The 21,461-nt window shown below is 51.7% G+C and overlaps 4 protein-coding genes across 7 annotated transcripts; 2 read left to right on the top strand and 2 right to left on the bottom strand.

Moving 5' to 3' along the window:
- Positions 1-40: 40 nt before the first annotated feature.
- Positions 41-14,734, bottom strand: LOC122388007 (coiled-coil domain-containing protein 102A-like). 2 transcript variants are annotated; one of them, XM_043378741.1, is made up of 8 exons: positions 14,609-14,734; positions 5,109-5,288; positions 4,545-4,655; positions 3,656-4,194; positions 3,133-3,322; positions 2,640-2,867; positions 2,032-2,324; positions 41-1,658 (listed from the first exon to the last, which is right to left on the bottom strand). In XM_043378741.1, exons 2-8 carry the CDS (start codon positions 5,256-5,258, stop codon positions 1,568-1,570), a joined length of 1,602 nt encoding a protein of 533 aa, XP_043234676.1. In that variant the 5' UTR covers positions 5,259-5,288; positions 14,609-14,734; the 3' UTR covers positions 41-1,567. The 2 variants fall into 2 exon arrangements, with proteins under 2 accessions (XP_043234676.1, XP_043234675.1); XM_043378740.1 differs by having other exon boundaries at positions 14,622-14,728.
- On the top strand, positions 7,147-8,634 carry LOC122387992 (uncharacterized protein K02A2.6-like). The gene has a single exon (XM_043378717.1). It carries the CDS (start codon positions 7,147-7,149, stop codon positions 8,632-8,634), a length of 1,488 nt encoding a protein of 495 aa, XP_043234652.1.
- On the top strand, positions 13,050-19,736 carry LOC122388008 (epimerase family protein SDR39U1-like). Of its 3 annotated transcripts, none has more exons than XM_043378743.1 (6): positions 13,050-13,070; positions 16,732-16,877; positions 17,104-17,311; positions 17,599-17,745; positions 17,971-18,128; positions 18,469-19,736. In XM_043378743.1, the coding sequence occupies exons 2-6, from the start codon at positions 16,737-16,739 to the stop codon at positions 18,745-18,747; spliced, it is 933 nt and encodes a 310-aa protein (XP_043234678.1). In that variant the 5' UTR covers positions 13,050-13,070; positions 16,732-16,736; the 3' UTR covers positions 18,748-19,736. The 3 variants fall into 3 exon arrangements, with proteins under 3 accessions (XP_043234678.1, XP_043234680.1, XP_043234679.1); XM_043378745.1 differs by lacking the exon at positions 13,050-13,070 and adding an exon at positions 16,374-16,551; XM_043378744.1 differs by lacking the exon at positions 13,050-13,070 and adding an exon at positions 16,394-16,489.
- LOC122388009 (dynein axonemal assembly factor 6-like) lies at positions 19,731-21,208 on the bottom strand. Its single transcript, XM_043378746.1, has 3 exons — positions 20,995-21,208; positions 20,570-20,814; positions 19,731-20,223 (listed from the first exon to the last, which is right to left on the bottom strand). The coding sequence occupies exons 1-3, from the start codon at positions 21,074-21,076 to the stop codon at positions 19,966-19,968; spliced, it is 585 nt and encodes a 194-aa protein (XP_043234681.1). The 5' UTR covers positions 21,077-21,208; the 3' UTR covers positions 19,731-19,965.
- Positions 21,209-21,461: the final 253 nt, after the last annotated feature.

Consider the following 21,461-nt stretch of genomic DNA (forward strand, 5'->3'; position numbering starts at 1 on the left):
ATCTTCGATCGAGCTTCACGCAGTAACTCTACACATCCGCTGAGAATAAAGGGTTTTGTATTGCCATCACAACAATCTGAACAGATCTCCACGTCTGGGGAGACCACCAGCGCCTGTGCCAACCTTCCATTCGCAGCTCGAGTGGCAGATAAATGCATACAGATACGAACATTCCAGAACAATCAGTGGCTCACTCGAGAGGCCAGGAGCTGCTGTGCGAAATGGGGCGGGACGCTGCGGTTGAACGAAAACGCAGCATGAGCGGTCCACCCATCATAGATCAGGTTGAGGGATTAAGTTGGTCAGGTGAACAGTTATTTTGTTAGGATGACCGGATGACCCTACACGTATCACGAACCAATAGACAACACCATATTGTGCATGACAATAGATAGGTACGCGTGATGCATGAGACGAGCGAAAATCGCTGTGACAAGTACAGAAACGTTCTGAAAAAGAGCGCTGGATGGCATCCATTAGTGAAAAAATAACACCACATTGTTTATCTAATGATTGTATGAACTTTGCAGTATGAATAATCTCACATAGTCGCCCAAACTTATACCAGCACCTTAGCAAACAATTATCAAAATACAAAGACAAAGCAAAATGCCACGAGTTGCCTTTCAGCTCGTTCAAAACCTTATCATGTCGCAGTGCTTCAACGGACCCTAGCAAAGTCTAAGTGCGCTTAGCCAATCATGACAATATTAAACAACCGTGCAAGGAAAAAGAATCATGAGGAATATAACGGCAACTGCCAAATAAATATAGCAAAACAGTTGAAAAGACCGGCAGCAGCCGAGGCAGTTGTGCACCAACGGAAAGTTGTACACTTCCGTCCAACTTGTGGCTGGTGAACGAGCGAACATCCGCACAGCGAACAGCAAACAGAGCAAGTCGCACACTGAACAGCAAACATAGAGCCATCATCTCACCAACCAAACATCAAACACAGAGACAGCGAGCCGCGCACCAAACATCAAACAAAAGCCCTTCGTATCACCGACCGAAACGGTTGCGGCAAATAGCCCACAGGACGTAAACTGCAGCTGATAGGTACACCTTAGCTAGCTTGGCTCACAGGTACACCTTAGCTAACCGTTACACCACTGCTGAGTCGTCTCGACACCTCCAACAGTACGCCACAACTAACAGGTACGTTCACGACCAGCACTTGTATTGTCACCCGGCACTCTGAGCTGCCCTATTATCCCGTGGCACGTCAGTATAAGCGTTAAGTATAGCTGCCTCCGCGACCGCGCCTACCCAGCTAAGAATTCTCCACAGCCGCCCACCGACTAATAAGCCTTTGCCCCGACACCTGCGAACAAAACACCGCACCCACGGCGGTATAGGTAGTCGCCACGTCAAACAACAGCTCTGACGGGCTCTCCAACAACAAAACAACACAGAGAGAGACAGACCTGGTGGCCGTGAGTGTGCGGACCGCACATCCCGTAGCAAAGGTGGTCTATTTGTAGAGCACGTGACGCCTGACGACCCTCGTCGGCCGGTCGGAGCCGCCAACAACTCGTCAGAGCTCACAGCTCATGGAGCTCAAATCTCAGAGCTCACCGAGCTCCTCGTCGTCTGTCTCGCCGTCCACGAGGATCTTATCCTTGATGGACGGCATGGCGGAGGAGCCGGCACGAGCCCTGACGGTGGACAGAGCGGCCGTTAGACTGACAGTCACAGGTCAGTTCTCGGGATTCAGCTGGGTCTTAGGCCTCTGCGCGCGCTGCGATCGTGTCAAGCGTTGGGATTAAGACTGACAATCAAATCAGTTCCCAATATCCAATAAAATTCAGCCTAGTCCCGTCCAGCCTCCCAAGACTTCCCGCTTATCCCCCACTCCGATGTCATCCCCAGATCAACCTCCCGCTGCAGCCTTCTTCTCCTTGGAGCATCTTCATCCTCCCCAAGGACTGTTATCTATTCCTCCCACCATGATCGGCCCTTTCCCTTCCCCCACCCCCGTCTTACATCAAAGCCACCCCTCACCCTGCCCCAGGTCTCCTTGTCTCTCACCTGGCCTGGAGGTGCTGCAGCTGCACGGACAGGCTCTCCACCTGTTCCTGCAGCTCCTCATTGGTGCGCACCAGCCGCCGCTGGTTGGTCGTGCTGCTATCGACTTCATCCTCCACCGTGCCCAGCTCCCGCTTCAGTTCGTCCACGCGGCCCCGCAGTCGGCGCACCTCGGCCTCGAACTGTTCGGCGCGCCGCATGGCGTGGGAGAGCTCGGTGGTCTTCTCCTGTAGCACCTTCTTGAGCTTGCTGTGCGCGTGTTTTAGCTCGGAGAGCTCACGGCTCTTCTCGAATACCTGTCGACGTGAGGAGGGAGGGAAGAAAGTCAGGGAGAGTGAATGCAGGAGCATCGTCTTCATTTCAGAACGATTTGGAAATATGGTTAAGAGTGACGTAAAAAATCGTTATCGTTCTCTCCCGTCTCATTTCTCACAGCCCTTGCCCTTCTAAACAGCGACAACTCAGCCAGTGACCATTATACCAGTGACCATTTATCCACAACACAAAAGTGAAGGGCAGCATCCCATTCCCTTGGCCAAGCACACTCCTAGTGCATTCTTCATCCCCGACCCCTCTCCCCTAGTCTCACTCCGCCTCTCCCCCACCCATACCTCCGACTGGAGCTGTTTATTCTCCGTCTCGGCCGTCTGACTCAGCTGTCGACTCCTCTTCTCCAGTCGCTCCTCCAGATCGGCGATGTGCGCCCGCAGCTTCTTGTTGTCGCGCTCCACGGAGATTTTGTCCGTCTCCAGACGCTCGCGGCGCTCCCATTCGGCGGCGTTTTCGGCCTGTAGACGCTCAAGTTCGGAACGCAGCTCGGCCAGCTGTAGATCACGGACCTGGAGGGGGAGGGTCAGACTGGTCAGTGATCAGTAAAGACGCCAACAAAACAGCAAGGCTAGATATAACTAGCAGACAATGAATGAAAACAGAGGGTAATGAGCGTTGCTGATCTATGGACTTATCACGCGTGTCTCAGTGTGTAGCTTCCACCTAATCTTCCAGTTCCATTTGCGTACTCCCTTGAGTTTACAGGTTTCCTCTCCTTGCACCCACCTTCCCCTGTGATCGACTTTCCTCGCAATCACCTCCCCACTGACTCACCTCACGGCTAGACGTCTCGTCCCTCAGATCGAGCTGCATGCTGGTCAGCTGGTTCTCGTGCTGCGCGCGCAGCTCCATCAGCTGTTTGAGGGTCTCCTGGCGCGAGAGGCGCACGTCGTCCAGTCGCGAGCGAAGGTCTGATACGTCTTGACGCAGAGACTCGACGGTGCGCTGCAGGGCTGCTTTCTCGCTGAGGACATAGGGGCGGAGGGTTAATGCGAAAACATCTAACTACAAACCTACACAGGCAGAAAGCTGGGTGATGTGGAGATAACAGATGCGGTGGAACACGAAACATAGTACGATTTTAGCATTAGACAGTGGCGTCAGGGAGGAACGGAAATGAGAAATGTAAGAAATGTGCATTGCGTGTTAGTTATGGTAATTTTATCGCTATTTCCTCAAATATCTTCGCGACAAACAATATTTTGATAACTATATTCGCAAGCATGGGCATCATTTACCACAAATCAAGATAGCATCCTCCCTCGGACCTGGGTTTTAAGTGGGAAGTGTTACTCACTCCCGCTCGAGCTGCAGCGCCTTATCGGTCGCATCCCGCTGTCGGACGGACGCCGTCTCCACCGTGGCCACTGGAGACGTGGGCGAGGCGGGGGCGGCGGGCGACACTGCAGGAGAGACGGCAGGGACCGGGGTCTGTACTGCCACCGGGGTGGGTGTCAGCACCGGCGCGCCTACCACCATCCCGGGCGGAACCACCGCCGCTGCTGACACCGACTCCGGCTCCATCACCGGGCGCGGGCGCTGTTTGGGGATCGCTCCCCGCTCCGCCTCCGAGACTCGGAACTCGGGAAGGCCGAACGCGGCGGCGGCTCGCTCCGTGAGCGGGTCCGGCGGCGCGCCGACCGCCAGCGGACCGCCACACTCACAGCGCTGAGACAGCAGGCGTTTTAGCTGGCCCAGCTCGGCGGCTAGAGACTCGTTCTCAGCCTCGATCTCGTGTCGGTCCCGTTTGACGGCGGCCGTCTCCTTCAGAGCGGTCTCCAGCCGGAGCCGGACCGAGCGCAGCTCCTCGCGCGCCTTGTTCCGCTCAGCGCGAACCTGTCGTATAGTGTAGGCTGGTTAGCGAATATAAAAGTACTGCGTTCGTCATCGTGCACAAGAACCAGGAACGAATGCGCTTCAACTTTAAGTCGTTTTGGTTTGTATACAAAGCAGAAACATTCAGGTGAGAACAGACACAAAAGTTGCTACATTCATTGCAAGATCAGGCGATACCACTTCCCCATGAATTATGCCTCCCTGAATGCCCAGACGCAGTTGCAAGACACAAAAATTTGAGTTCACTGCAAGGTAAAGCAATACCACTTCCCCATGAATTCTACCTCCCTGAACGCCCAGACGTCTGAGGGTTTGTTGGTCTTTTCGCCCTCTCCCGCCACCGGACCCACCTTGCTCCACTTTTCGCGCCAGTTGGCGGTGCAGTCGGACCACCAGCGCATCGTCTTCTCCATCTGCGAGGCGCGCGCCTTGGCCTCCTCCAGCTCCTGGGTGCGCAGCTCCTGCGAGAACATCGGCGCGGTCAGCACTCCAACACAGGAGAGCCGGACAGTGCACTCATAGAAGGGGTGCTTTGTGGTTTTAGGGCGCCCGGGCTTCAGAGGTCATCGATGCCCCCGGGCAGCGCTCTAACACAGTTGTGGCAGGTCAGCACTGTAGCAATACCTAAGTACCTACACTGTAGGTCAGAGTACTCACAAGAGCCGGGAACCGCCGTCGTCGAAATGAGACAGTATATGAACGGGAAAGGTGCGACTACCACGTTAAATCTGCGATTGGCTAAACGAATAAGACCAAACATATTCGCATCCAACCGCTCACCATCACGAATTGTCTCAAGTATCGTACATATACTGTCCCTCCCCTCCCCTCCCCTTCCCTCCCCCCCCCCCCAGTCACCAAACATTCAGCCCGTCCGTCATCGGCCATGTACCCAGTGGCCAGCCTGTACATACCTCCTTGGCCTGCCATTCGTGGTGGCTGTGGCGGGGCGAACACTCGCTGAGGGCGCTCTGTCGCGCCGCGGCGAAATGGCCGTGACTGTGGCCGTGGCTGTGACCCGGGGAGCCGGTCGAGTGCGGCCGCGGGGCAGACGTGTGCGGCATGGCGGCGACCCCGGCCAACTGGCCACAGCTCTGTGGGTAGAAAAAATGTTTATAGGGCATAAGGCGTCCTGTGAAGGTAGGGTACTGTACACTGTACAGGCTACCTCCATGTTAGGTTATCTCACCATCATGATATTATCATGAAAGGAATGGTCCTGTCATTAGGCTGGAATAGGTTGGTAAGGTATCAGCTAGCCAGTGGTCACTGTTGAGATAAAAATTACATTTGGTGTCTATCTCAACTTGACAGGAAAAGGGATGAATTCTGGGAAAAAATAGAGAGGGCTCACAATAAGATGTGATGAACAATTGCTTTTTTGACTTTAAACAAGTGTGACTTCATTAATCATCTAATGTATTGCATCAGCCCATCCAAGCAATTGATAATCTGCCTTTGTTAAGTTGGAAAAATAAAGTTGCTCTAGAAAACTTTAAGTGAGAGCAGACAATAATTTTCATTTGGATGTTGTTCCCCACCCTTATCCACAAAATAGTCCATTTCAGCCTTGTGAAGGCCACAATAGCCCTGCATGATATAAGTCATATAAACTGCAAAGCACACTAGTCTGTGGGTACTCCCCAGGGCCCAGTCTTCAGTTATGGAAAGGTTCATAAGGCATTGCCAAGGCTGTGGCCAGCAGTAGGTAACTAGTATTGTCTAACAAATGGGATAAATGGGTTACCTAATACCTATCAGTACCCATTCAGCCCATACTCAACCTTTGCACCTACAATCATCAAATTGAAGTGACTGATTGCAGATTGGCCTGGGTATGTTACAGCCTGTGTTTTTGTAACAGGTCATACAGTGTGGCAGCTAATACCAGCCAGATTTTGCACATGAATGTACCTATATTATAATATTTGAGTTATCCTCCAAATGTGTGCCTGGGTGCCTCATTTCATTCTGATTTGGTGATTTTGTACAAGGTGTTAGACATGTTGGACTTGGTGATAACTGATAGGGAACATGGACGGAACTGTTCGGCAAGATTCTTCAAGAAGGAGTTGGGTAGCTTATAGGTAGGTCCCGACTGGAAAAAATGCACGCTTTCGTCGAGAACTCGAGCGTAGTTGGGCGTTTGCGCCGAAAATTTTCGGCGTACTTCGGCGTAAATCGACGGCTTGCGCCGAAATTTTCGGCGTACTTCGGCGTAAATCGCGAAAAAAACGTCCGGGGGGCAGGGTTGTGCTCGACTCAAAAAAATTTGCCGACTCGACTCATTGTAGTGACCGTAGCCTATGGGTACCGTCGTACTGAGTACCGAGTACTCGTTTCTCTATTGTGTCGTTTGCTGTCCGCCACTATCGAAATAAACAGTCTCCATCTTGGACAAATCGTGGCGTGTCGTGGCCCGGACCGTTCGACGGAATTACACACCCAGGACACTATATTGTGGCGACGAGTGGATATTTTTCGAACTTTTCACGTAATGTCGAGCGCGTGTGTTATATTTTCGTCAGTTTTCTTGCATTCGGCGACGCAATGAGCGCCTTCGACGGCGGAGTGCCACTCCCCGCGCCGTTCCTGCCGCACCCTGGTGCGCCGCAAACGCCGTGGGCGACGTGGGAGCGGCGGTTCGGGAACTACTTAATTGCTCGCAGTGGCGACACCCCTCTACCAGCGGCTCAGAGACGTGCACTGCTACTCTGTGCAATCGGAGATGAGGCATATCGCGTTTATGAAAACTTGCCGACGCTGGTGAAGGACGAGAACGAGGACGACTATGACGTCACCATTCGCCAACTACGCAACCACTACGAACCCAAGACCAACGTCATCGTAGAACGGTTCCAGTTTCGGCAGAGAGGCCAACAGTCACATGAGTCTATGGCAGACTACGCTGCAGTTCTGCATGGACTTGCCAAGAAGTGCAACTTCGGAGCGATGGAGGACGAGCTGATCAGGGACCAAATTGTGGAGAAGACCCCTCACAATGCTCTGCGTCAGCGCCTTCTGCAGGAGCATGACCTAACACTGCCGAAGCTGCTCGGCATGGCAGAGGCTCATGAGCAGGCTCTGCAGCAGGCCGCTACTATTCAGCATGGTGTCGTCGCCGCTCCACCTGTTCCCGCTGTCGCAAAGGTGGAGACACGTAAAGGGCATCAGCAACCTGCCCAGACCGTCAGCACCCCGTGCACCAACTGTGGACGTCACGATCACCCTGTCCGTGATCCCAGCTGCCCAGCCAGGCACATCGTCTGCCACATCTGCAACCGCCAGGGACACTTCGCTGCCTGGTGTCGCAGTCGCGACAACCCAGAACCCAGGGGTGGAGGTTCAAAGCCCAAGAAACCAGGTCCTCGTGGCGGCAGATCTGGGTCCAGCCGTTCCAGACCACAAGCTGTCAGAGAACTGCACGTTCTGGCTTGTGAACAGGGCAAGTCAACAAAGCTGTCGTGTCCAGTGACCATCACAGCCGGTGACATCACACGTGAGGGTGTGCATCTTCAAGTGGATACAGGTGCCACCTGTTCGCTTCTAAGCCTGCAGCGTGCCAAGCAGCTGTTCAAGGGTGTCAGCTACGAGCCTACTTCTGCTAACCTGTACGGTTTCGGCCACAACCCCATTCAAGTTCATGGCACCCTCCCTGCCATCATCAGCTACAACGAGCGCAAGGTCAACGCATCATTCTACCTGGTGGACACGCCCCGCCTGGAGGCCATCATGGGTATGGATGTGCTGAGTGCCCTGGGATTAACTCTGCACCCAGCTTCGCACACCATCTTCGATCTGGATGAGCAGACCTCTGCGTCAGAGGAGCAACTTCATCTCCCAGCTATCGACGGATACGCTCACAGGATCCAGCTGAAGCCTGACGCTGTGCCTAAAGCGTTCAAGCTTCGTCGTCTGCCTCTCTCAGTCCGGGAGGAGGTGTCAGCTGAACTCAATCGACTTCTCCGAGCTGACGTCATCGAACGAGCAGACGCGTCTCAGTGGGTCAGCCCACTGGCTGTCACTCGCAAGAAGGATGGCAAACTTCGCATCTGCACTGATCTTCGATGGCCGAACTCTCAGATCATCGCGGAGGTACATCCACTTCCCACCATAGATGACCTGGAGCGGAACCTACGAGGCACCGTCTACAGCAGGATAGACCTGAAGTCCGCGTACTTCCAACTCTGCCTGCATGAAGATTCCCGAGACATCACTGCATTCCTCACCATGGACGGCCTCTTCCGCTGGAAACGAGTTCCCATGGGTCTCGTCAGTTCTGGCTCTGCGTTCCAGAAGCTCCTGGACCAAGTCCTGGACGGGATCGCAGGATGTGGTCACTACCTCGACGACATCTTGGTGTCCGGGCGCACTCAGTCCGAGCACGACGCCGCCTGCATGCCGTCCTGGCCCGGCTTCGCGCAGCTCGCATCACAGTGAACATGCAGAAGTCCGTCTTCTCCCAGCCTGAGGTCGACTTCTGTGGTCACCGCCTGACGAAGCACGGAGTCGCACCTCTGCAGTCAGCAATCAGGGCTGTGGTGGATGCACCACACCCCACCGACCTCAAGGAGCTACGGAGCTTCATCGGCACCACCGCCTGGTTCAGCAGGTTCATCCCCGCCTACTCCACGGTGGTCCAGCCGCTGACTGTGATGTTGAAGAAGGACGTCCCCTTCGAGTGGGGCCCAGCCGCGGAACACGCCTTCAACAGCGTCAAGAGCCTGATCTCCTCCAGTCCGGTGATGATGCCGTTCTCGCCGGCACTGGACACCATCGTCACCACGGACGCCAGTGACCGTGGTGCAGGCGCTGTCCTGACTCAGATCCAGGCGGACGGACAGGAGCGCCCAGTGGCCTACTGGTCACGTTCCTTCACAGATGCTGAAGCGAAGTACTCAGTCTCCGAGAAAGAAGCGCTGAGTGCTGTGAATGAGCACTGGCGGATCTACCTCTGGGGCCGCCACTTCACCCTACGAACCGACCACTCCGCGCTGACAACGCTGCTGTCGCCTCAGTCAGCCAACCGCGCAGGAGCTCGGATCGCCAGATGGCAGTCACGACTGATGTCGTACTCTTATACCGTCCAGTACAAGCCTGGCCACAGTATCCCGGTCGCGGACACTCTCTCGCGACTACCGCTCCCAGACACCACTGCCGCTGAGACTGACAGTGACGATGTCGTCGCACTCGTCACTGATGCCGCTGCCGACGTCCTCACGGAGGAGGACATCCGAGCCGCCTCAGCCGCCGACCCGGTGATGGAGAAGCTGCGTTCTACAATCCGCTTCGGCTGGCCCGACATGGCTCGCAAGTGCGCGCCGGACCTTCGCGATTACTTCGCCGTGCGCCACGAACTCCAGTGCAGAGAAGATGGCATCGTCATGCGCGGACCTGAACGGGTCGTCGTCCCCGAGACGCTGCGCAGCAGGTACCTGGAGCTGGCACACGCCGGTCACCAAGGCGTTGTCCGGTCGAAACAACTCCTGAGAGACCTGGTGTGGTGGCCCGGCATGGCGACTGCTGCTGCCGCTCTCGTGAAGAACTGCCACGTGTGCTGTTCAAAGGACTCGGTGCTCGCCCAGCAGGCGCGACCAGCACCACTACAGCCCGTCCAGCTGCCTGACCGACCATGGTCCAAGCTCGGTATTGACATCGTGGGACCCATCTCCGCAGCGCCTCCTGCCGCACGGTTCGCGATCGTCGTTACCGATTACTACAGCAAGTGGCCAGAGATAGCTCTGACATCCACAGTCGAAACTGATGACATCATCAGGATGCTCAGCGCTCTCTGGGCTCGAGAAGGTTTCTGCGATGAAATCATCAGTGACAACGGTCCACAGTTCTCAAGTGAGAAGTTCCGCACGTACCTGCAGCGTCGCGGCATCACGCACCACCGGTCATCACTCTACTGGCCGCGTGGCAACGCTGCAGTCGAGCGGCTAAATCGAGAAGTCAAGAGCTGGCTGCAGGAAGCCGCCCAGTTGAGGCTCAGGACAGCAGACTCCTTCTCCAACCACGTCACACAGCGACTCGCGCTGTATCGGACGACCCCCCACTGTAGCACCGGTGAGGCGCCGTCAGTACTGCTGCATGGACGCCGGATGCGTCTGAATCTACCAGTCGTAGAGGAAGCAGCACATGACAAGAGGATTTCCGACCGTGTCGCCAAACAACAGCGCCGAAACAAACGGAACTACGCCGCACGTAAAGGTGTGAAGCGGCCTGGTCTGCGGCCGGGGGACCTGGTCCGTGTGAAGAAGCCAGGACACGTCCCGAAGGATCAAAGTCGATTCTCGGCTCCAGTCCCAGTCACCCAGCAGCTCGGCCCAAGGGCGGATCTAGGGGGTCGTTTTGGGGGGGGTCACCAGTCGGCCGACATACCAGGTCTGGTGAATGAATTCTGACGACCGGGGGGGGGGGGTAGGGAGCGAGTATGTCGAGATCAAAAAATGACATTTGATCTTCGTCGTTTATAAGATGAAGTTTTATCGTAAGTCACTCGGCTCAGTAGTTTTAGTTAGTGAAACCCACCTATATAGGAGCGTCGCCACGGATTTTTTACTGGGGGGGGGGGAGGTGGGTCGACCGACTTAAAAACCCAGAAGTAGATATAGTTACCTCACTTTTAGCCTAATGCATTAGTAAATAGTAGCATACAGTCACGATCTCTCTTATTGACCTGTGTATGAATCGGCGGCGCGAAGCGCCGCAAAAATTTGCAAAAAAAAGTTGTCAAAACACAGCTCTAAAACACAAATATTACAACCTTTTTAGCATGCTAGTACAAGCCGGAGTTCCTTCACAGTACACATATGAATTCCGATTCAATTTGACACGGTTGGTGTTATTACAGTCACTGTTATTTCTCTCTTATTGATTGGTGTATAAATCGGCGGCGCGAAGCGCCGAGAAAATTTGCAAAAGAATGTGTCGAAACACAGCTCCAAAACACAAATTTTACCACCCTTTTAGCATTGCAGTACAAGCCGGAGTTCCTTTACAGCACACATATGAATTCTGATTCAATTTGACACGGTTGGTTTATGTAATTACAGTCAAGATTTCGTATTGACCTGTACGTATGTACATAAATCGGCGGCGCGAAGCGCCGCGAAAAATTTGCAAAAACATTTGTCAAAACACAGAGGGGGCCTCCTCTCTACAGAGGACCACCGATCTCTACTGCGGGCCTCCTCTTTTCACAGGGCCTCTTAACTACAGAAGCTACAGGGCCTCCTCTCTACAGAGGGCTTCCTCTCTACTGAGGGTCTCTCCCTTTAAGAGGGCCTCCTTTACAGAGGGCCTCCTCTCTTCAAAGAGCCAGAGGACCTCATCTCTGCAAAGGGCCTCCTCTCTTCAGAGGGCCTCTTCTCTACAGAGGGCCTCCTTTCTTCAGAGGGCCTCTTCTCTACAGCGGGTCTCCACTCTTCAGAGGGCCTTCTGCATTCAGGCGGTCTCCTTTCCACAGAGGGCCTCCTCTCTACACAGGGCCTCCTCTCTACATAGAGCCTTCTCTCTACAGCAGGTCTCCTCTCTACAGAGGGCCTCCTCTTTAAAGGGGTCTCCTCTCTACAGGGGGCCTCCTCTCTACTGAGGGCCTCCTTTCTACAGAGGACCTCCTCTACAGAGGGCCTCCTACCTACTGAGGAGTCAGAGGGGCCCTAGCGGTCAGACACAGACACTAGCGGTTATTCACTGGAGGCCCCAGGAAGTAAGAAGGGCCCTAGCTGTCAGGCTGGTCAGAGGGCCCTGAATGTCCTGACGTGATTTTTGGGATTCCCGTGAATTTCTTTCGCCTCAGACGTGATTTTGACCTGCCAGGGCCCAGGGGCACTAAAAATAAAACAAACAAAATAAAAAATGAAAATAGGACATCACCAAAATTAAGTGACCGAAATCCGTTGAGTTTTTAATTTTGCGTATAGGTAGGGGCACCACGAATTAAATTCATGACCATCCCCTTGGAGTTTTCCTGGATCATCCCCTGGTGCTCGCACGGTTGAGACAAAAACGAGTAAGATTCTGGTCTTCAATACGCCTTTTCACGCAACACGATCCAGAAAAACAAAAGTATTAGCTCAGAAGTGTTTGACAGGTGATTTTGAGCATGCAAGACGGCGTCTATAGCGCATTTAGGTCTTCGGCTTTTGGGGGGGGTCAAATGACCCTCTCAGACCTTTTGGGGGGGGTCATGACCCCGTGGACCCCCCCCAGGATCCGCCAGTGGGCCTCGGCCCAGCAACCTACCTGCTGGCTGACGGCACCAGAAGGAACGCGGCTCACCTGGCTAGCGTGCCTAGTGGCAGCCAGGATGGAACCGGACCTGCCACACCGCCGTCAGGCACAGCCGGACCCGTCACTCCGCTGCTGTCTCAGCCGCCGACTCAGCGGTCACCGACTCTACTGCGGGACCAGCCGCCAGCGCCACCGCCGGAGACAGCACCGCCATCTACAGGACGAACAACGCCCTCGCGATCACAGCCAGCCACCGCCGACGCTGGTAGCGCGGACCGTGCCGTGCCTGACTCTGATCTGGCTGAACACGAGCTGCCGAGATCGTCGTTCGGTCGCCGTCGGTTCGTGCCTGTGAGGCTGCGCTGATTGTATTTTCAGAACCACAGTGTCTGATTGTTTCGTTTCAGTTATTGGCTCTAACCGCGTTTCTGTATTAGTTTAACAGCTTCGAGTATAAGCTGTGTCGTGTCTATTTGGTGTATCATCCGGTGTCAATTATGTTCAACTTTATTGAGGTGGCGGATGTAGTGACCGTAGCCTATGGGTACCGTCGTACTGAGTACCGAGTACTCGTTTCTCTATTGTGTCGTTTGCTGTCCGCCACTATCGAAATAAACAGTCTCCATCTTGGACAAATCGTGGCGTGTCGTGGCCCGGACCGTTCGACGGAATTACACACCCAGGACACTATACTCATCACTAAACTTCAGAAAGCCCTGACTCAACTCTGACTCAAACAAGGAGCTGATTTTTTTCCCTTGACTCGACTCATGACTCAAGTGGCTCAATGAAAATATGAGTTGACTCAAACTTGACTCACATTTTTGTTGAGTCAAGTGTGTTGACTCAAAATTGACTCAGACAAAAAAGTTGTTGAGCGGGGGGGAGTTGAAAAAAATCCGGCAGCAGCTCCAGGCCTAAGTTGTTAAGCGGGGGGAGAATGAAAAGCTTATATATATTGTTTCTACAAAGATGAGTCAGCTGACTCATGTTCCTAAATGTTTTTGACTCAACTCAATGTCAAAAGAGTTATTTTACTGACTCGACTCTGACTCAACTCAACACCTTAATATTTGTGTCTGACTCAACTCTGACTCAACTCAACAGCTCAACATTTTATCCGATTCGACTCAAACCTGACTCATTTGAGTCAGAGTTGAGTCAAATCTCTGACTCGACTCATGAGTCAAGCACAACCCTGCCGGGGGGTGGCACCAACCCCCCCTCGGCCGGCGAGGGCTAAATGTCTTCGGGAGTTAAACATCTTAAATATCACTTATCTTGTCTCGTGTTCGTCTCAGGGTATTTAAGTCATGTTCAATGAACCTGATTGCGACTCTCCCACGGCGGGAACAGTTCAACGATCCAGAGTGAGGTTATGGATTGTCGGATCCCCTAGTTCAGATAACGTATGCTATCGTGTGCGTATTGACCGTTGTGATTCCTGTATTTCCGGCGTGTGGTTTGTGAGCGGACGCTGGCAATAGGTCCCGCGTGGCCTGGTATCTGCCCAATCCCATCGGCCGTGCTTGCACCACGCCTGTTGAAGGCCCCGTCCGCCCCGTCAGGCGTCAGTCACCGGCTGGGCACTACTGCTGATCAGAGCCGGGCAACAAAATAAAGGTTACGTTATGGAACATGCCAGCCAGTGAGTTTGTGAGTCAGGAGATTTTGTGATAGCGAACCCTGGTGCTCGGTCTCGCATGGCCTGCTGATGTCTTTTGTCTGCCCGATCCCGTCGACCGTGCCAACAACCGTCTGTAGACAGTAGTCACTGGAAGACAGTCACACACACACGCCAGCCCCCCCCCCCTCGACGAAAAGTGCGTGGCTACAGCCTGCAGCCATCAGTAAGCCTTGAAAATTTTCGGCGCATGAAGCATGGCTTGGTAAAATAATTTCAGCGCATAAACCCTTGCGCCAAAATTTCGGCGCATCACCTCCACCGAGAACTTCAGCGTAGTGGAGGCATTTTTTCCAGTCGGGAGGTAGGTCACTTATCTATGCTCAAGTAGGTACTGTTAACCATAATCTTTTTTCTATCCAAGTACCTACATCAACATAGGTAGGAATTCATCAATATCATACTTTCATGAAAATGAAAGAATTTCAAATGATTGGGACAATTAAATACCTAAACATTACAAATGGTATCTCCAACATTATGTTAACTCACCTGTTTAACTCACCTGTTACATATATATATTATATGAAAAATATATCAAATGTCTGCCTTACTGTTGAAATATTCGAAATATTCCACAATTATCTATTTAATTATCTTTGGGGAATATTTGTTTCTGGTCCCTAAAAAGCTGTTTCTGGCACCTAATTGCTGATCAGCCCCAAAATGCTTATTCGACCCTAATATCTGAATCTGGCACCTAATTGCTTCCACACAGCCTAAAGTTGCCAGATCGTCTAGTTGAACTCCGTATTTGCTGTTTGCTGATTCAGCACCAAAACCAAAACATCCAGCACCTATTTTATTCCACGTTTGCCTACCTAATTCGCGTAATCTTCCTGATTTTATGTATCCTAACAACATGAACGTTGCATTCGGTGATGTCAAGTGCAATTTTCGCCAGTGGAGATAATGATTAATGCCATTTCTAGCCAAAAGAGAATCACTAGCCAGCTATGGTGCAGCATAGCAAGACGCTCCTATACCAGCCCGCTATTTAGAGACTAGAGATTATTGCACCCTCAGCCATTTTAACCTGAAAAGTTTGGATCCGTCACTTCCAGCCAGGCTCTCAGGTCATATACCTACTGGAGTAAAGCAAAATGTCAACTCTGAACAGACATGCCACGCAACCAGCCCTCTTTTCAATATTATTAGCTTTCTGCAATCATCGTCTGACTCCATCTCGATCAAACGCAGCATCCGGTTTCTACAGGGGCGTTTGACTGACCGGCCACACAATAACCAAAAACAAAATCAAAGCTTCATGCATGCACATATGACATAAGTAAGAAACGGATGAAAAAGGCACAACCACGGCACAACTCTGCGCGGCAAACAACGGACAATGTCCCACGCAAGATCCCGCGTTTCTTCAGCGGCCTTGAACGGAATGAAAACATTACATTTCTTTTTTTGGAGTTATTTGATGACGTCAAAAATACAATACCCGTTTTAATGGTCAAAATCGAGACAATTACTCACAAAAATGTTTCCGTTTAAGCATTACAAATAAATACTTTTAAATATTTAAATGACATTGTTTTTTTCAAACAAATCAATATTATTTGCTTACTTAAACGTCATATACAATGCTGAGATCACTACGGGGCTGTCTTAGAGTGTAGCTGCACTGGCAACCTTTAGGCTAGACCAGGGGTCATTATACCAGAACAACATGATTCTACCAGCCAGTAGTTCATTTTTCTACTAGATTGGTGCTACGCTCAGCATTTAGGTGCCAGATTCAGAAAAAAAGAGTAAGGCGTACCGATGAATAGGTGCCAGAAACAGCTACTTAAGGTCATTTTCCATCATTGGTGCTGGTATCCACCAAATAGGTGCTGAGGACCAATTTTGGGGCGAGTCAGCTTTTAGGTGCCAGAAATAGCTTTTCTGGGACGCAATTAAATGGCGTCCATTATCTTTTGTCAAGTTTTTTTTTTGTGTGCAACTTTTGCGGCATTCACAAATGTCTCAGTTCGTCATTGAAACTTTTTCGCGATTTATCTAAAGATTCTCGGCACTTCTTGGGATGTTTCAATAACTTCTCAAGCAGTTACGCCTCTGCAAATTAGCGCTACGTTTTCGTTACAACTTATGTAGCATATGCACAAAGGTTTCTGTGACATAAAGTAGGCATAAAGGCATAAAGAAGCATTCCTACCTATTAAGTTTGACGACTTCTTGCACTAAACTGTGATTTTTTTATTTAGAGACTTTCAATAAAGTCGCTACTTTTCTTTGAAATAAGTCCCTACAAAATCCGAACCGAACATACCACAGCACAATAAAAACAATACAAAGTGGATGAAGCTGTGTTATATAATAAATTATCATAAAGAGGGTTGTGATTTATATCAAATACATCCTGTAGGTGAAATAGAAAGGACGTTTTTATTTTAAGGGTGCAAGCGCCTTCTTCATCTTGCTTTGTACGTTCAATTGAAGTTCCTGCCTAAGTTCTGATGTGTGAACTGTGGGGTGCAATTCAGTCAAATGCAGTGTTGTACCTATTCATTTCCTTTTATGTGAAATCGCATGCTTGTTAAAATGTCAATTTGTTATGTTCAATGTGACCATGAGGCTTGACTTAAATGCCTTGTTTGTTTCAGGCGCAATGTCACAGTCACGGCTGGGGACTGTTCTGGTCGGAGGTGGCAGCGGGTTCATTGGCACCTCGCTGACTGCTCAGCTCAGGAAGAGAGGCTATGATGTAATGATTGTCTCCAGGAAGCCTGGCCCTTACAGGATGACTTGGGTGAGTGAGGGCAGGTGCACCGACCTGAGCTGCCAAAAGGTCAAAGTGGAGTGTGCTCTGAGGGACCTGAATGGGTTGTAGTCTCTGACATTGGAATGGGTCTTTGGTGACACACAGTCAGTGAGTGTGGAAGAGAAGTGTTTAGAGGAGTGGTGGAACTCATAATGTGTTGGGGTGGATGACAAATTATGCATGAAGAAACTTTCTTACCCATCATAACCCACAGAGCGAGCTGAGCCAGTCGGGCCTGCCCAAGAACACCACGGCCGTGGTAGGTCTGAGTGGTCAGAACGTGCTCGACCCACTGCGCCGCTGGACGCCCGGCTTCCGACAGAACGTGTGGGCGTCGCGCGTCAACTCGACCCGCTCGCTCGCGGAGGTGATCAGCGCGGCGCCGGTCAAACCGAACGTGTTCGTCTCCATCTCCGGCGTAGGTCAGTTGGACGAGGGATGGGATGGGGAGAGACGGTAGCTGAGATCGTGTTTGCACTGCCGATTACGGGGTGGCTGTTTTTAAGTGGTCTTGTGGATAGATGCACAATTTATCGCGAAATAGTGTCGTATTTTTAGTTGCAAGCTTGTAAGTGATTTTATCCGACATTGAACGTCTTGCTGTTTCTCAACGACATTTTCCATGATTCATGAATGCCAAAGACGTGTGCTTTATGAATCTTGGAAAGAATCTTTATGAATGCATCTACGCGTCGTCCCGACGTTTCAGGTTTTTACGAGCCGAGCGAGACTGCCGAGTACACGGAGGAGAGCGCAGGGGGAGAGGCCGACTACATGGGCCGGCTCTGCACGGCCTGGGAGGAGGCTGCCCGAGGCGTGGAGGACGCCGGCGTGCGTAGCGTCATCATCCGATCAGGTCAGTCAGACTCGGGGAGGCGGAGTTCGTAGGTCTACCCGGTTAGATCGACGCAGGCGTGAGACGAGTCGCGTGGTCAGAATCGTTTAGGTTGGATTATTCTATATCAGGTATGCTTAGAAAATGATTGATTCGGTGCCAAGTCCGTAAGTTGTGAAAGCAAATTGCGTCCCTTTTAATTACCGTCTTATCCCATTTTACCAACCGTTCCCCGGTTTTCGCTAGGCGTTGTGCTAGGCCGGCACGGCGGAATGATCCAGCAGATCTTCATGCCGTTCTACTTGGGTCTCGGCGGGCCGATCGGATCCGGGCGGCAGTTCTTCCCCTGGATCCATATCGACGACATCGTCAGTCTGTTCATCTTCGCCATCGAGAACCCCGAGGTCAGATCGCGGAGAATGGAGGTGATACATTTTTAACTGCTAAATGCATCACATTCAAATTGCTGGAGTAGCAGCAGAGATGAAAATGGTTATGTCATCTTTTGGATTGGACTATTTCACCGTATGAACGTTCTAGAGCGTTGCAGTGCGATGCTATGCGTATGCAGTATTTGCATTTGAGTTCCTAAACTTAATTTTAGTCACGTATTCGCGATCGTATCCACAGCATGCACGTTGCATGCCCGTGTATTTGTGACCAATGACCATTCTACCCCGTCCCAATCCCCTTTTTCTGCCCGCCACCTTCCCCGCTAACTGTAGTTCCCTCACCCACCCCCAGGTGTCTGACGTTCTTAACGGCGTGGCTCCACAGCCGGTAACAAACGGCGAGTTCTCAGCGGCGCTGGCGGGCGCGCTGCACCGTCCAGCCGTGATCCCCCTACCGGCCGCCGCCGTGCGGCTCGCCTTTGGTGAGACGCGCGCGAGGATGATGGTAGAGGGCCAGCGCGTGCTGCCTCGCCGGCCGCTCCAGCTGGGCTTCCAGTACCGGTACCCAGATATCGAGTCGGCGTGTCGGGAGGTGGCCAGGCTGAGGTATACCCCGGTTAAACCGTACTAGGAGGGCACGCTAAGGTTTACGCTCCCGTTTAACTTCTGTGTGTAAAGCGGGAGGGAGGTGGAGTACTTGGCTGTGGCGTGGCTGAGTGAAGGTGTGTGGTGTGTGGTGTGTACGCTGTGGGTTAGGTGTGTGCGAGAGAGGGGTACAACATGAGATGCTGTAAATACTAACGACCGTTTTATCTTTCTCGATAACCTGCATTTTCCGAGACATTTGCTGATCAGGATACCAATCTTGTTCTTCAATCTCAAAACGGTTTTGGTTCATTTGTTCGCACAATATTTCCCAATCTTGCCGTTTCGAAGCTCGGTCGATTGAATGTTGGAAATATGACGTGTCGATATACCTCATAGACATTCGAAATCTACCTATAACATAGACGGAGAGCTTGTATCTTCGACTGGTGCTGATGATACTGTGCTAAAAAACTATTGAAGCGCCGAATCTGACGAGTCCGTATAACCGTTTTAGAAGGATTGTTTCTCGTTGGGTCTCTGGTTAGTCCGCTCAGACTCACATTTTCGTGTGGATGGATGTTGGGCTGCTTGATGCTGTGTTCCCGTAACTTCGTTGCCTACCCACCGGAGTGTTTTATTATCCCAGATTGGGATATTTTTCCGTTAGCAAGGCACGATTTTGTGACCGTATGATAGTTCAACGATAAGCAGCCAAGGACTAATTTATTGCTTTACGCAGTAAGGGATACGCCAAAAGATAGGTACTCGAAGAATGATGGTGTGTAATTTATAACGTAATTTTTCCCGACCCTTCCATGCCCGTACGGCGTACCAATACCAAGGCTATGGCCGACTAGTGCGTACTTTGTGAGTGTGAACTGGTGGCCGTCCGTTTTTTGCAATAGTGCGTGAATTGAATTGTGCATAGAACGATCTGTTGCCGAATTGTTGTTGTTTTTAGCAGACAAGTCTGTACATTGGATTGTCGACGTGACTATGATCTGGACTCAATACAACACACTCAAACACGTGTGGCAATGTTTGTTTATTTTACATGTTCATGCATTTATCCAACTTATACCGATGGTAGTCTCGCAAAGTGAAGTGGCAGTGGATCGAACGCTAATGGTTTATTACGATATGACATGACTAGAAAAACTCGTTTACACTCAAGATCCAATCCTCGCACTCCGTCAATCTACTGTCATTTTGCTATGATTCTACCCTCATGAGCGTCTTGTCTATCCACCGTCCACTCCGCTCAGAAGTTCAGCGCGTCCAGTTCCCTACTAACCGGCAGCACCATCTCCAGCGTCTCCTCACTGGGGTGCCAGACCGCTCGAGCGGCCGTCTCGCGTACCGGATGCGGCAGGAAGAGGCTGAGCCTCCAGACTGCGCCTCGAACATCCAGATGGCGCTGCTGGACGTCCACCACGGCCGAGGTGGCCGTCTCGCCGGGGAGTTTGACGCGGACTACCAGTAGGCCGCAGCTGGCCGTCGCCGGGGTCTTGTTACCCATCTGAAAGAGACGGGAATGCATGTGGAGGGGGAGGGGAGGGTTAGACGGAGTGGTGTTGTGTGGTGATGGCGGGATTCGGGAGTTAGGGTCAGCGAAACAACGCGAGGCGAGAGTGAAACAACGTGCAGTTGCACTGGTTCCCACTGGGCATCGTTCTCCGGTAGGTACCCGACGGCCGACGCCCCGACTGCCTGTGCTGGCACCTCCCGGCTCAAATGTCCCGTCACCTGTCCCTCCCAATCTGTGCGGATTCTTCACATCCCGACTCTCTCCCACCTGCCTAAAGACCTCCCAACGCGTCTCGCCTCCCACTTCCTCCCCTGACCTCTCGGCTCTCCCTACCCACCTGCAGGAAAACGTCCTCGGCTCCGACCTCCTGTCGGAAGTTGATCTCGTACTCGGGCTGCGGCCGGGGATCGTCCGTATCGTCCAGCTCGGCACCCTCGGTCACCTCGTCAGGCTCCCAGATCGACTCCGGCGCCGGACGGCCGCGCTCCTCCGCTGCCGCCGCGGGAGCCGCCGGCTGCAGTTCGGCACCCGATTTGACCACCAGACGAGCGGCCGACTTGGCGTCCGGCGCGCCTCCAGATCCTGTGGCGGAGAGGCAAAAGAGGGAGCGGCAGATCGTTTACCGCTAAATCTCATGTGAAAAATGAAGTAACTTTAATTAGCAATCAAAACAACAAATATTCAATTAACTCTAATACCGAGAGAGCCGAACTGGATCATGGATGAGCTTGGGAAATGCAGTATGCAGTGACACACACTTACGGCTCACGTAGCCGCTATCCTCTTCATCTACATCGCAGCTTCCGAGCAGCGAGGAAAGCTGGCGTATATCAAGTTGATCCATGATTGAAGCACCCGCGATGACTCTGAAAGCAAAACTAGCACATACAAATGATAAAATCGTGAGAAAAAAAATCGCAAAACGTCCTATTCCCGAAGCGCGACTCGTTTGTTTTTGTTTTGTTTACCAGCGCTTTCTGCTGCGCCACTTATGAAGTAGGTGCGTCATAATAAGCCATATGGACCCATTATGGACCGATAACGAAGTTTTGATGACGTTGCTTAATATTTAACACAATTGTTTTGCCAATTTCTCTAAAAAAGTTAAATATATTAAACAAAAAAATTCATTTATTTAATTTTATATATGAATTTAACATAAAATTATTTGCAAATTTTATTATTTTTATAGTTTTATGTAATATACTGAAAACTCGTCCTTCGTTGCC

Source organism: Amphibalanus amphitrite, unplaced genomic scaffold (assembly GCF_019059575.1).
Source record: "Amphibalanus amphitrite isolate SeventyFive unplaced genomic scaffold, NRLGWU_Aamphi_draft 000305F_arrow, whole genome shotgun sequence".
NCBI classification, from domain to species: domain Eukaryota; kingdom Metazoa; phylum Arthropoda; class Thecostraca; order Balanomorpha; family Balanidae; genus Amphibalanus; species Amphibalanus amphitrite.

Excerpts from the sequence above, each read along its gene's own strand:
- LOC122388007 (XM_043378741.1), bottom strand. The coding sequence starts at position 5,258 with ATGCCGCACACGTCTGCCCCGCGGCCGCACTCGACCGGCTCCCCGGGT. Across the intron at positions 4,195-4,544 it reads GGCGCGAAAAGTGGAGCAAG|GTTCGCGCTGAGCGGAACAA; the intron begins GTGGGTCCGGTG and ends ACTATACGACAG. Across the intron at positions 2,868-3,132 it reads ACGAGACGTCTAGCCGTGAG|GTCCGTGATCTACAGCTGGC; the intron begins GTGAGTCAGTGG and ends CTCCCCCTCCAG.
- LOC122387992 (XM_043378717.1), top strand. The coding sequence starts at position 7,147 with ATGGAGGACGAGCTGATCAGGGACCAAATTGTGGAGAAGACCCCTCAC.
- LOC122388008 (XM_043378743.1), top strand. The coding sequence starts at position 16,737 with ATGTCACAGTCACGGCTGGGGACTGTTCTGGTCGGAGGTGGCAGCGGG. Across the intron at positions 16,878-17,103 it reads GCCCTTACAGGATGACTTGG|AGCGAGCTGAGCCAGTCGGG; the intron begins GTGAGTGAGGGC and ends CATAACCCACAG. Across the intron at positions 18,129-18,468 it reads TCGCCATCGAGAACCCCGAG|GTGTCTGACGTTCTTAACGG; the intron begins GTCAGATCGCGG and ends ACCCACCCCCAG.
- LOC122388009 (XM_043378746.1), bottom strand. The coding sequence starts at position 21,076 with ATGGATCAACTTGATATACGCCAGCTTTCCTCGCTGCTCGGAAGCTGC. Across the intron at positions 20,815-20,994 it reads GGATAGCGGCTACGTGAGCC|GATCTGGAGGCGCGCCGGAC; the intron begins GTAAGTGTGTGT and ends TCTCCGCCACAG. Across the intron at positions 20,224-20,569 it reads CCGAGGACGTTTTCCTGCAG|ATGGGTAACAAGACCCCGGC; the intron begins GTGGGTAGGGAG and ends CGTCTCTTTCAG.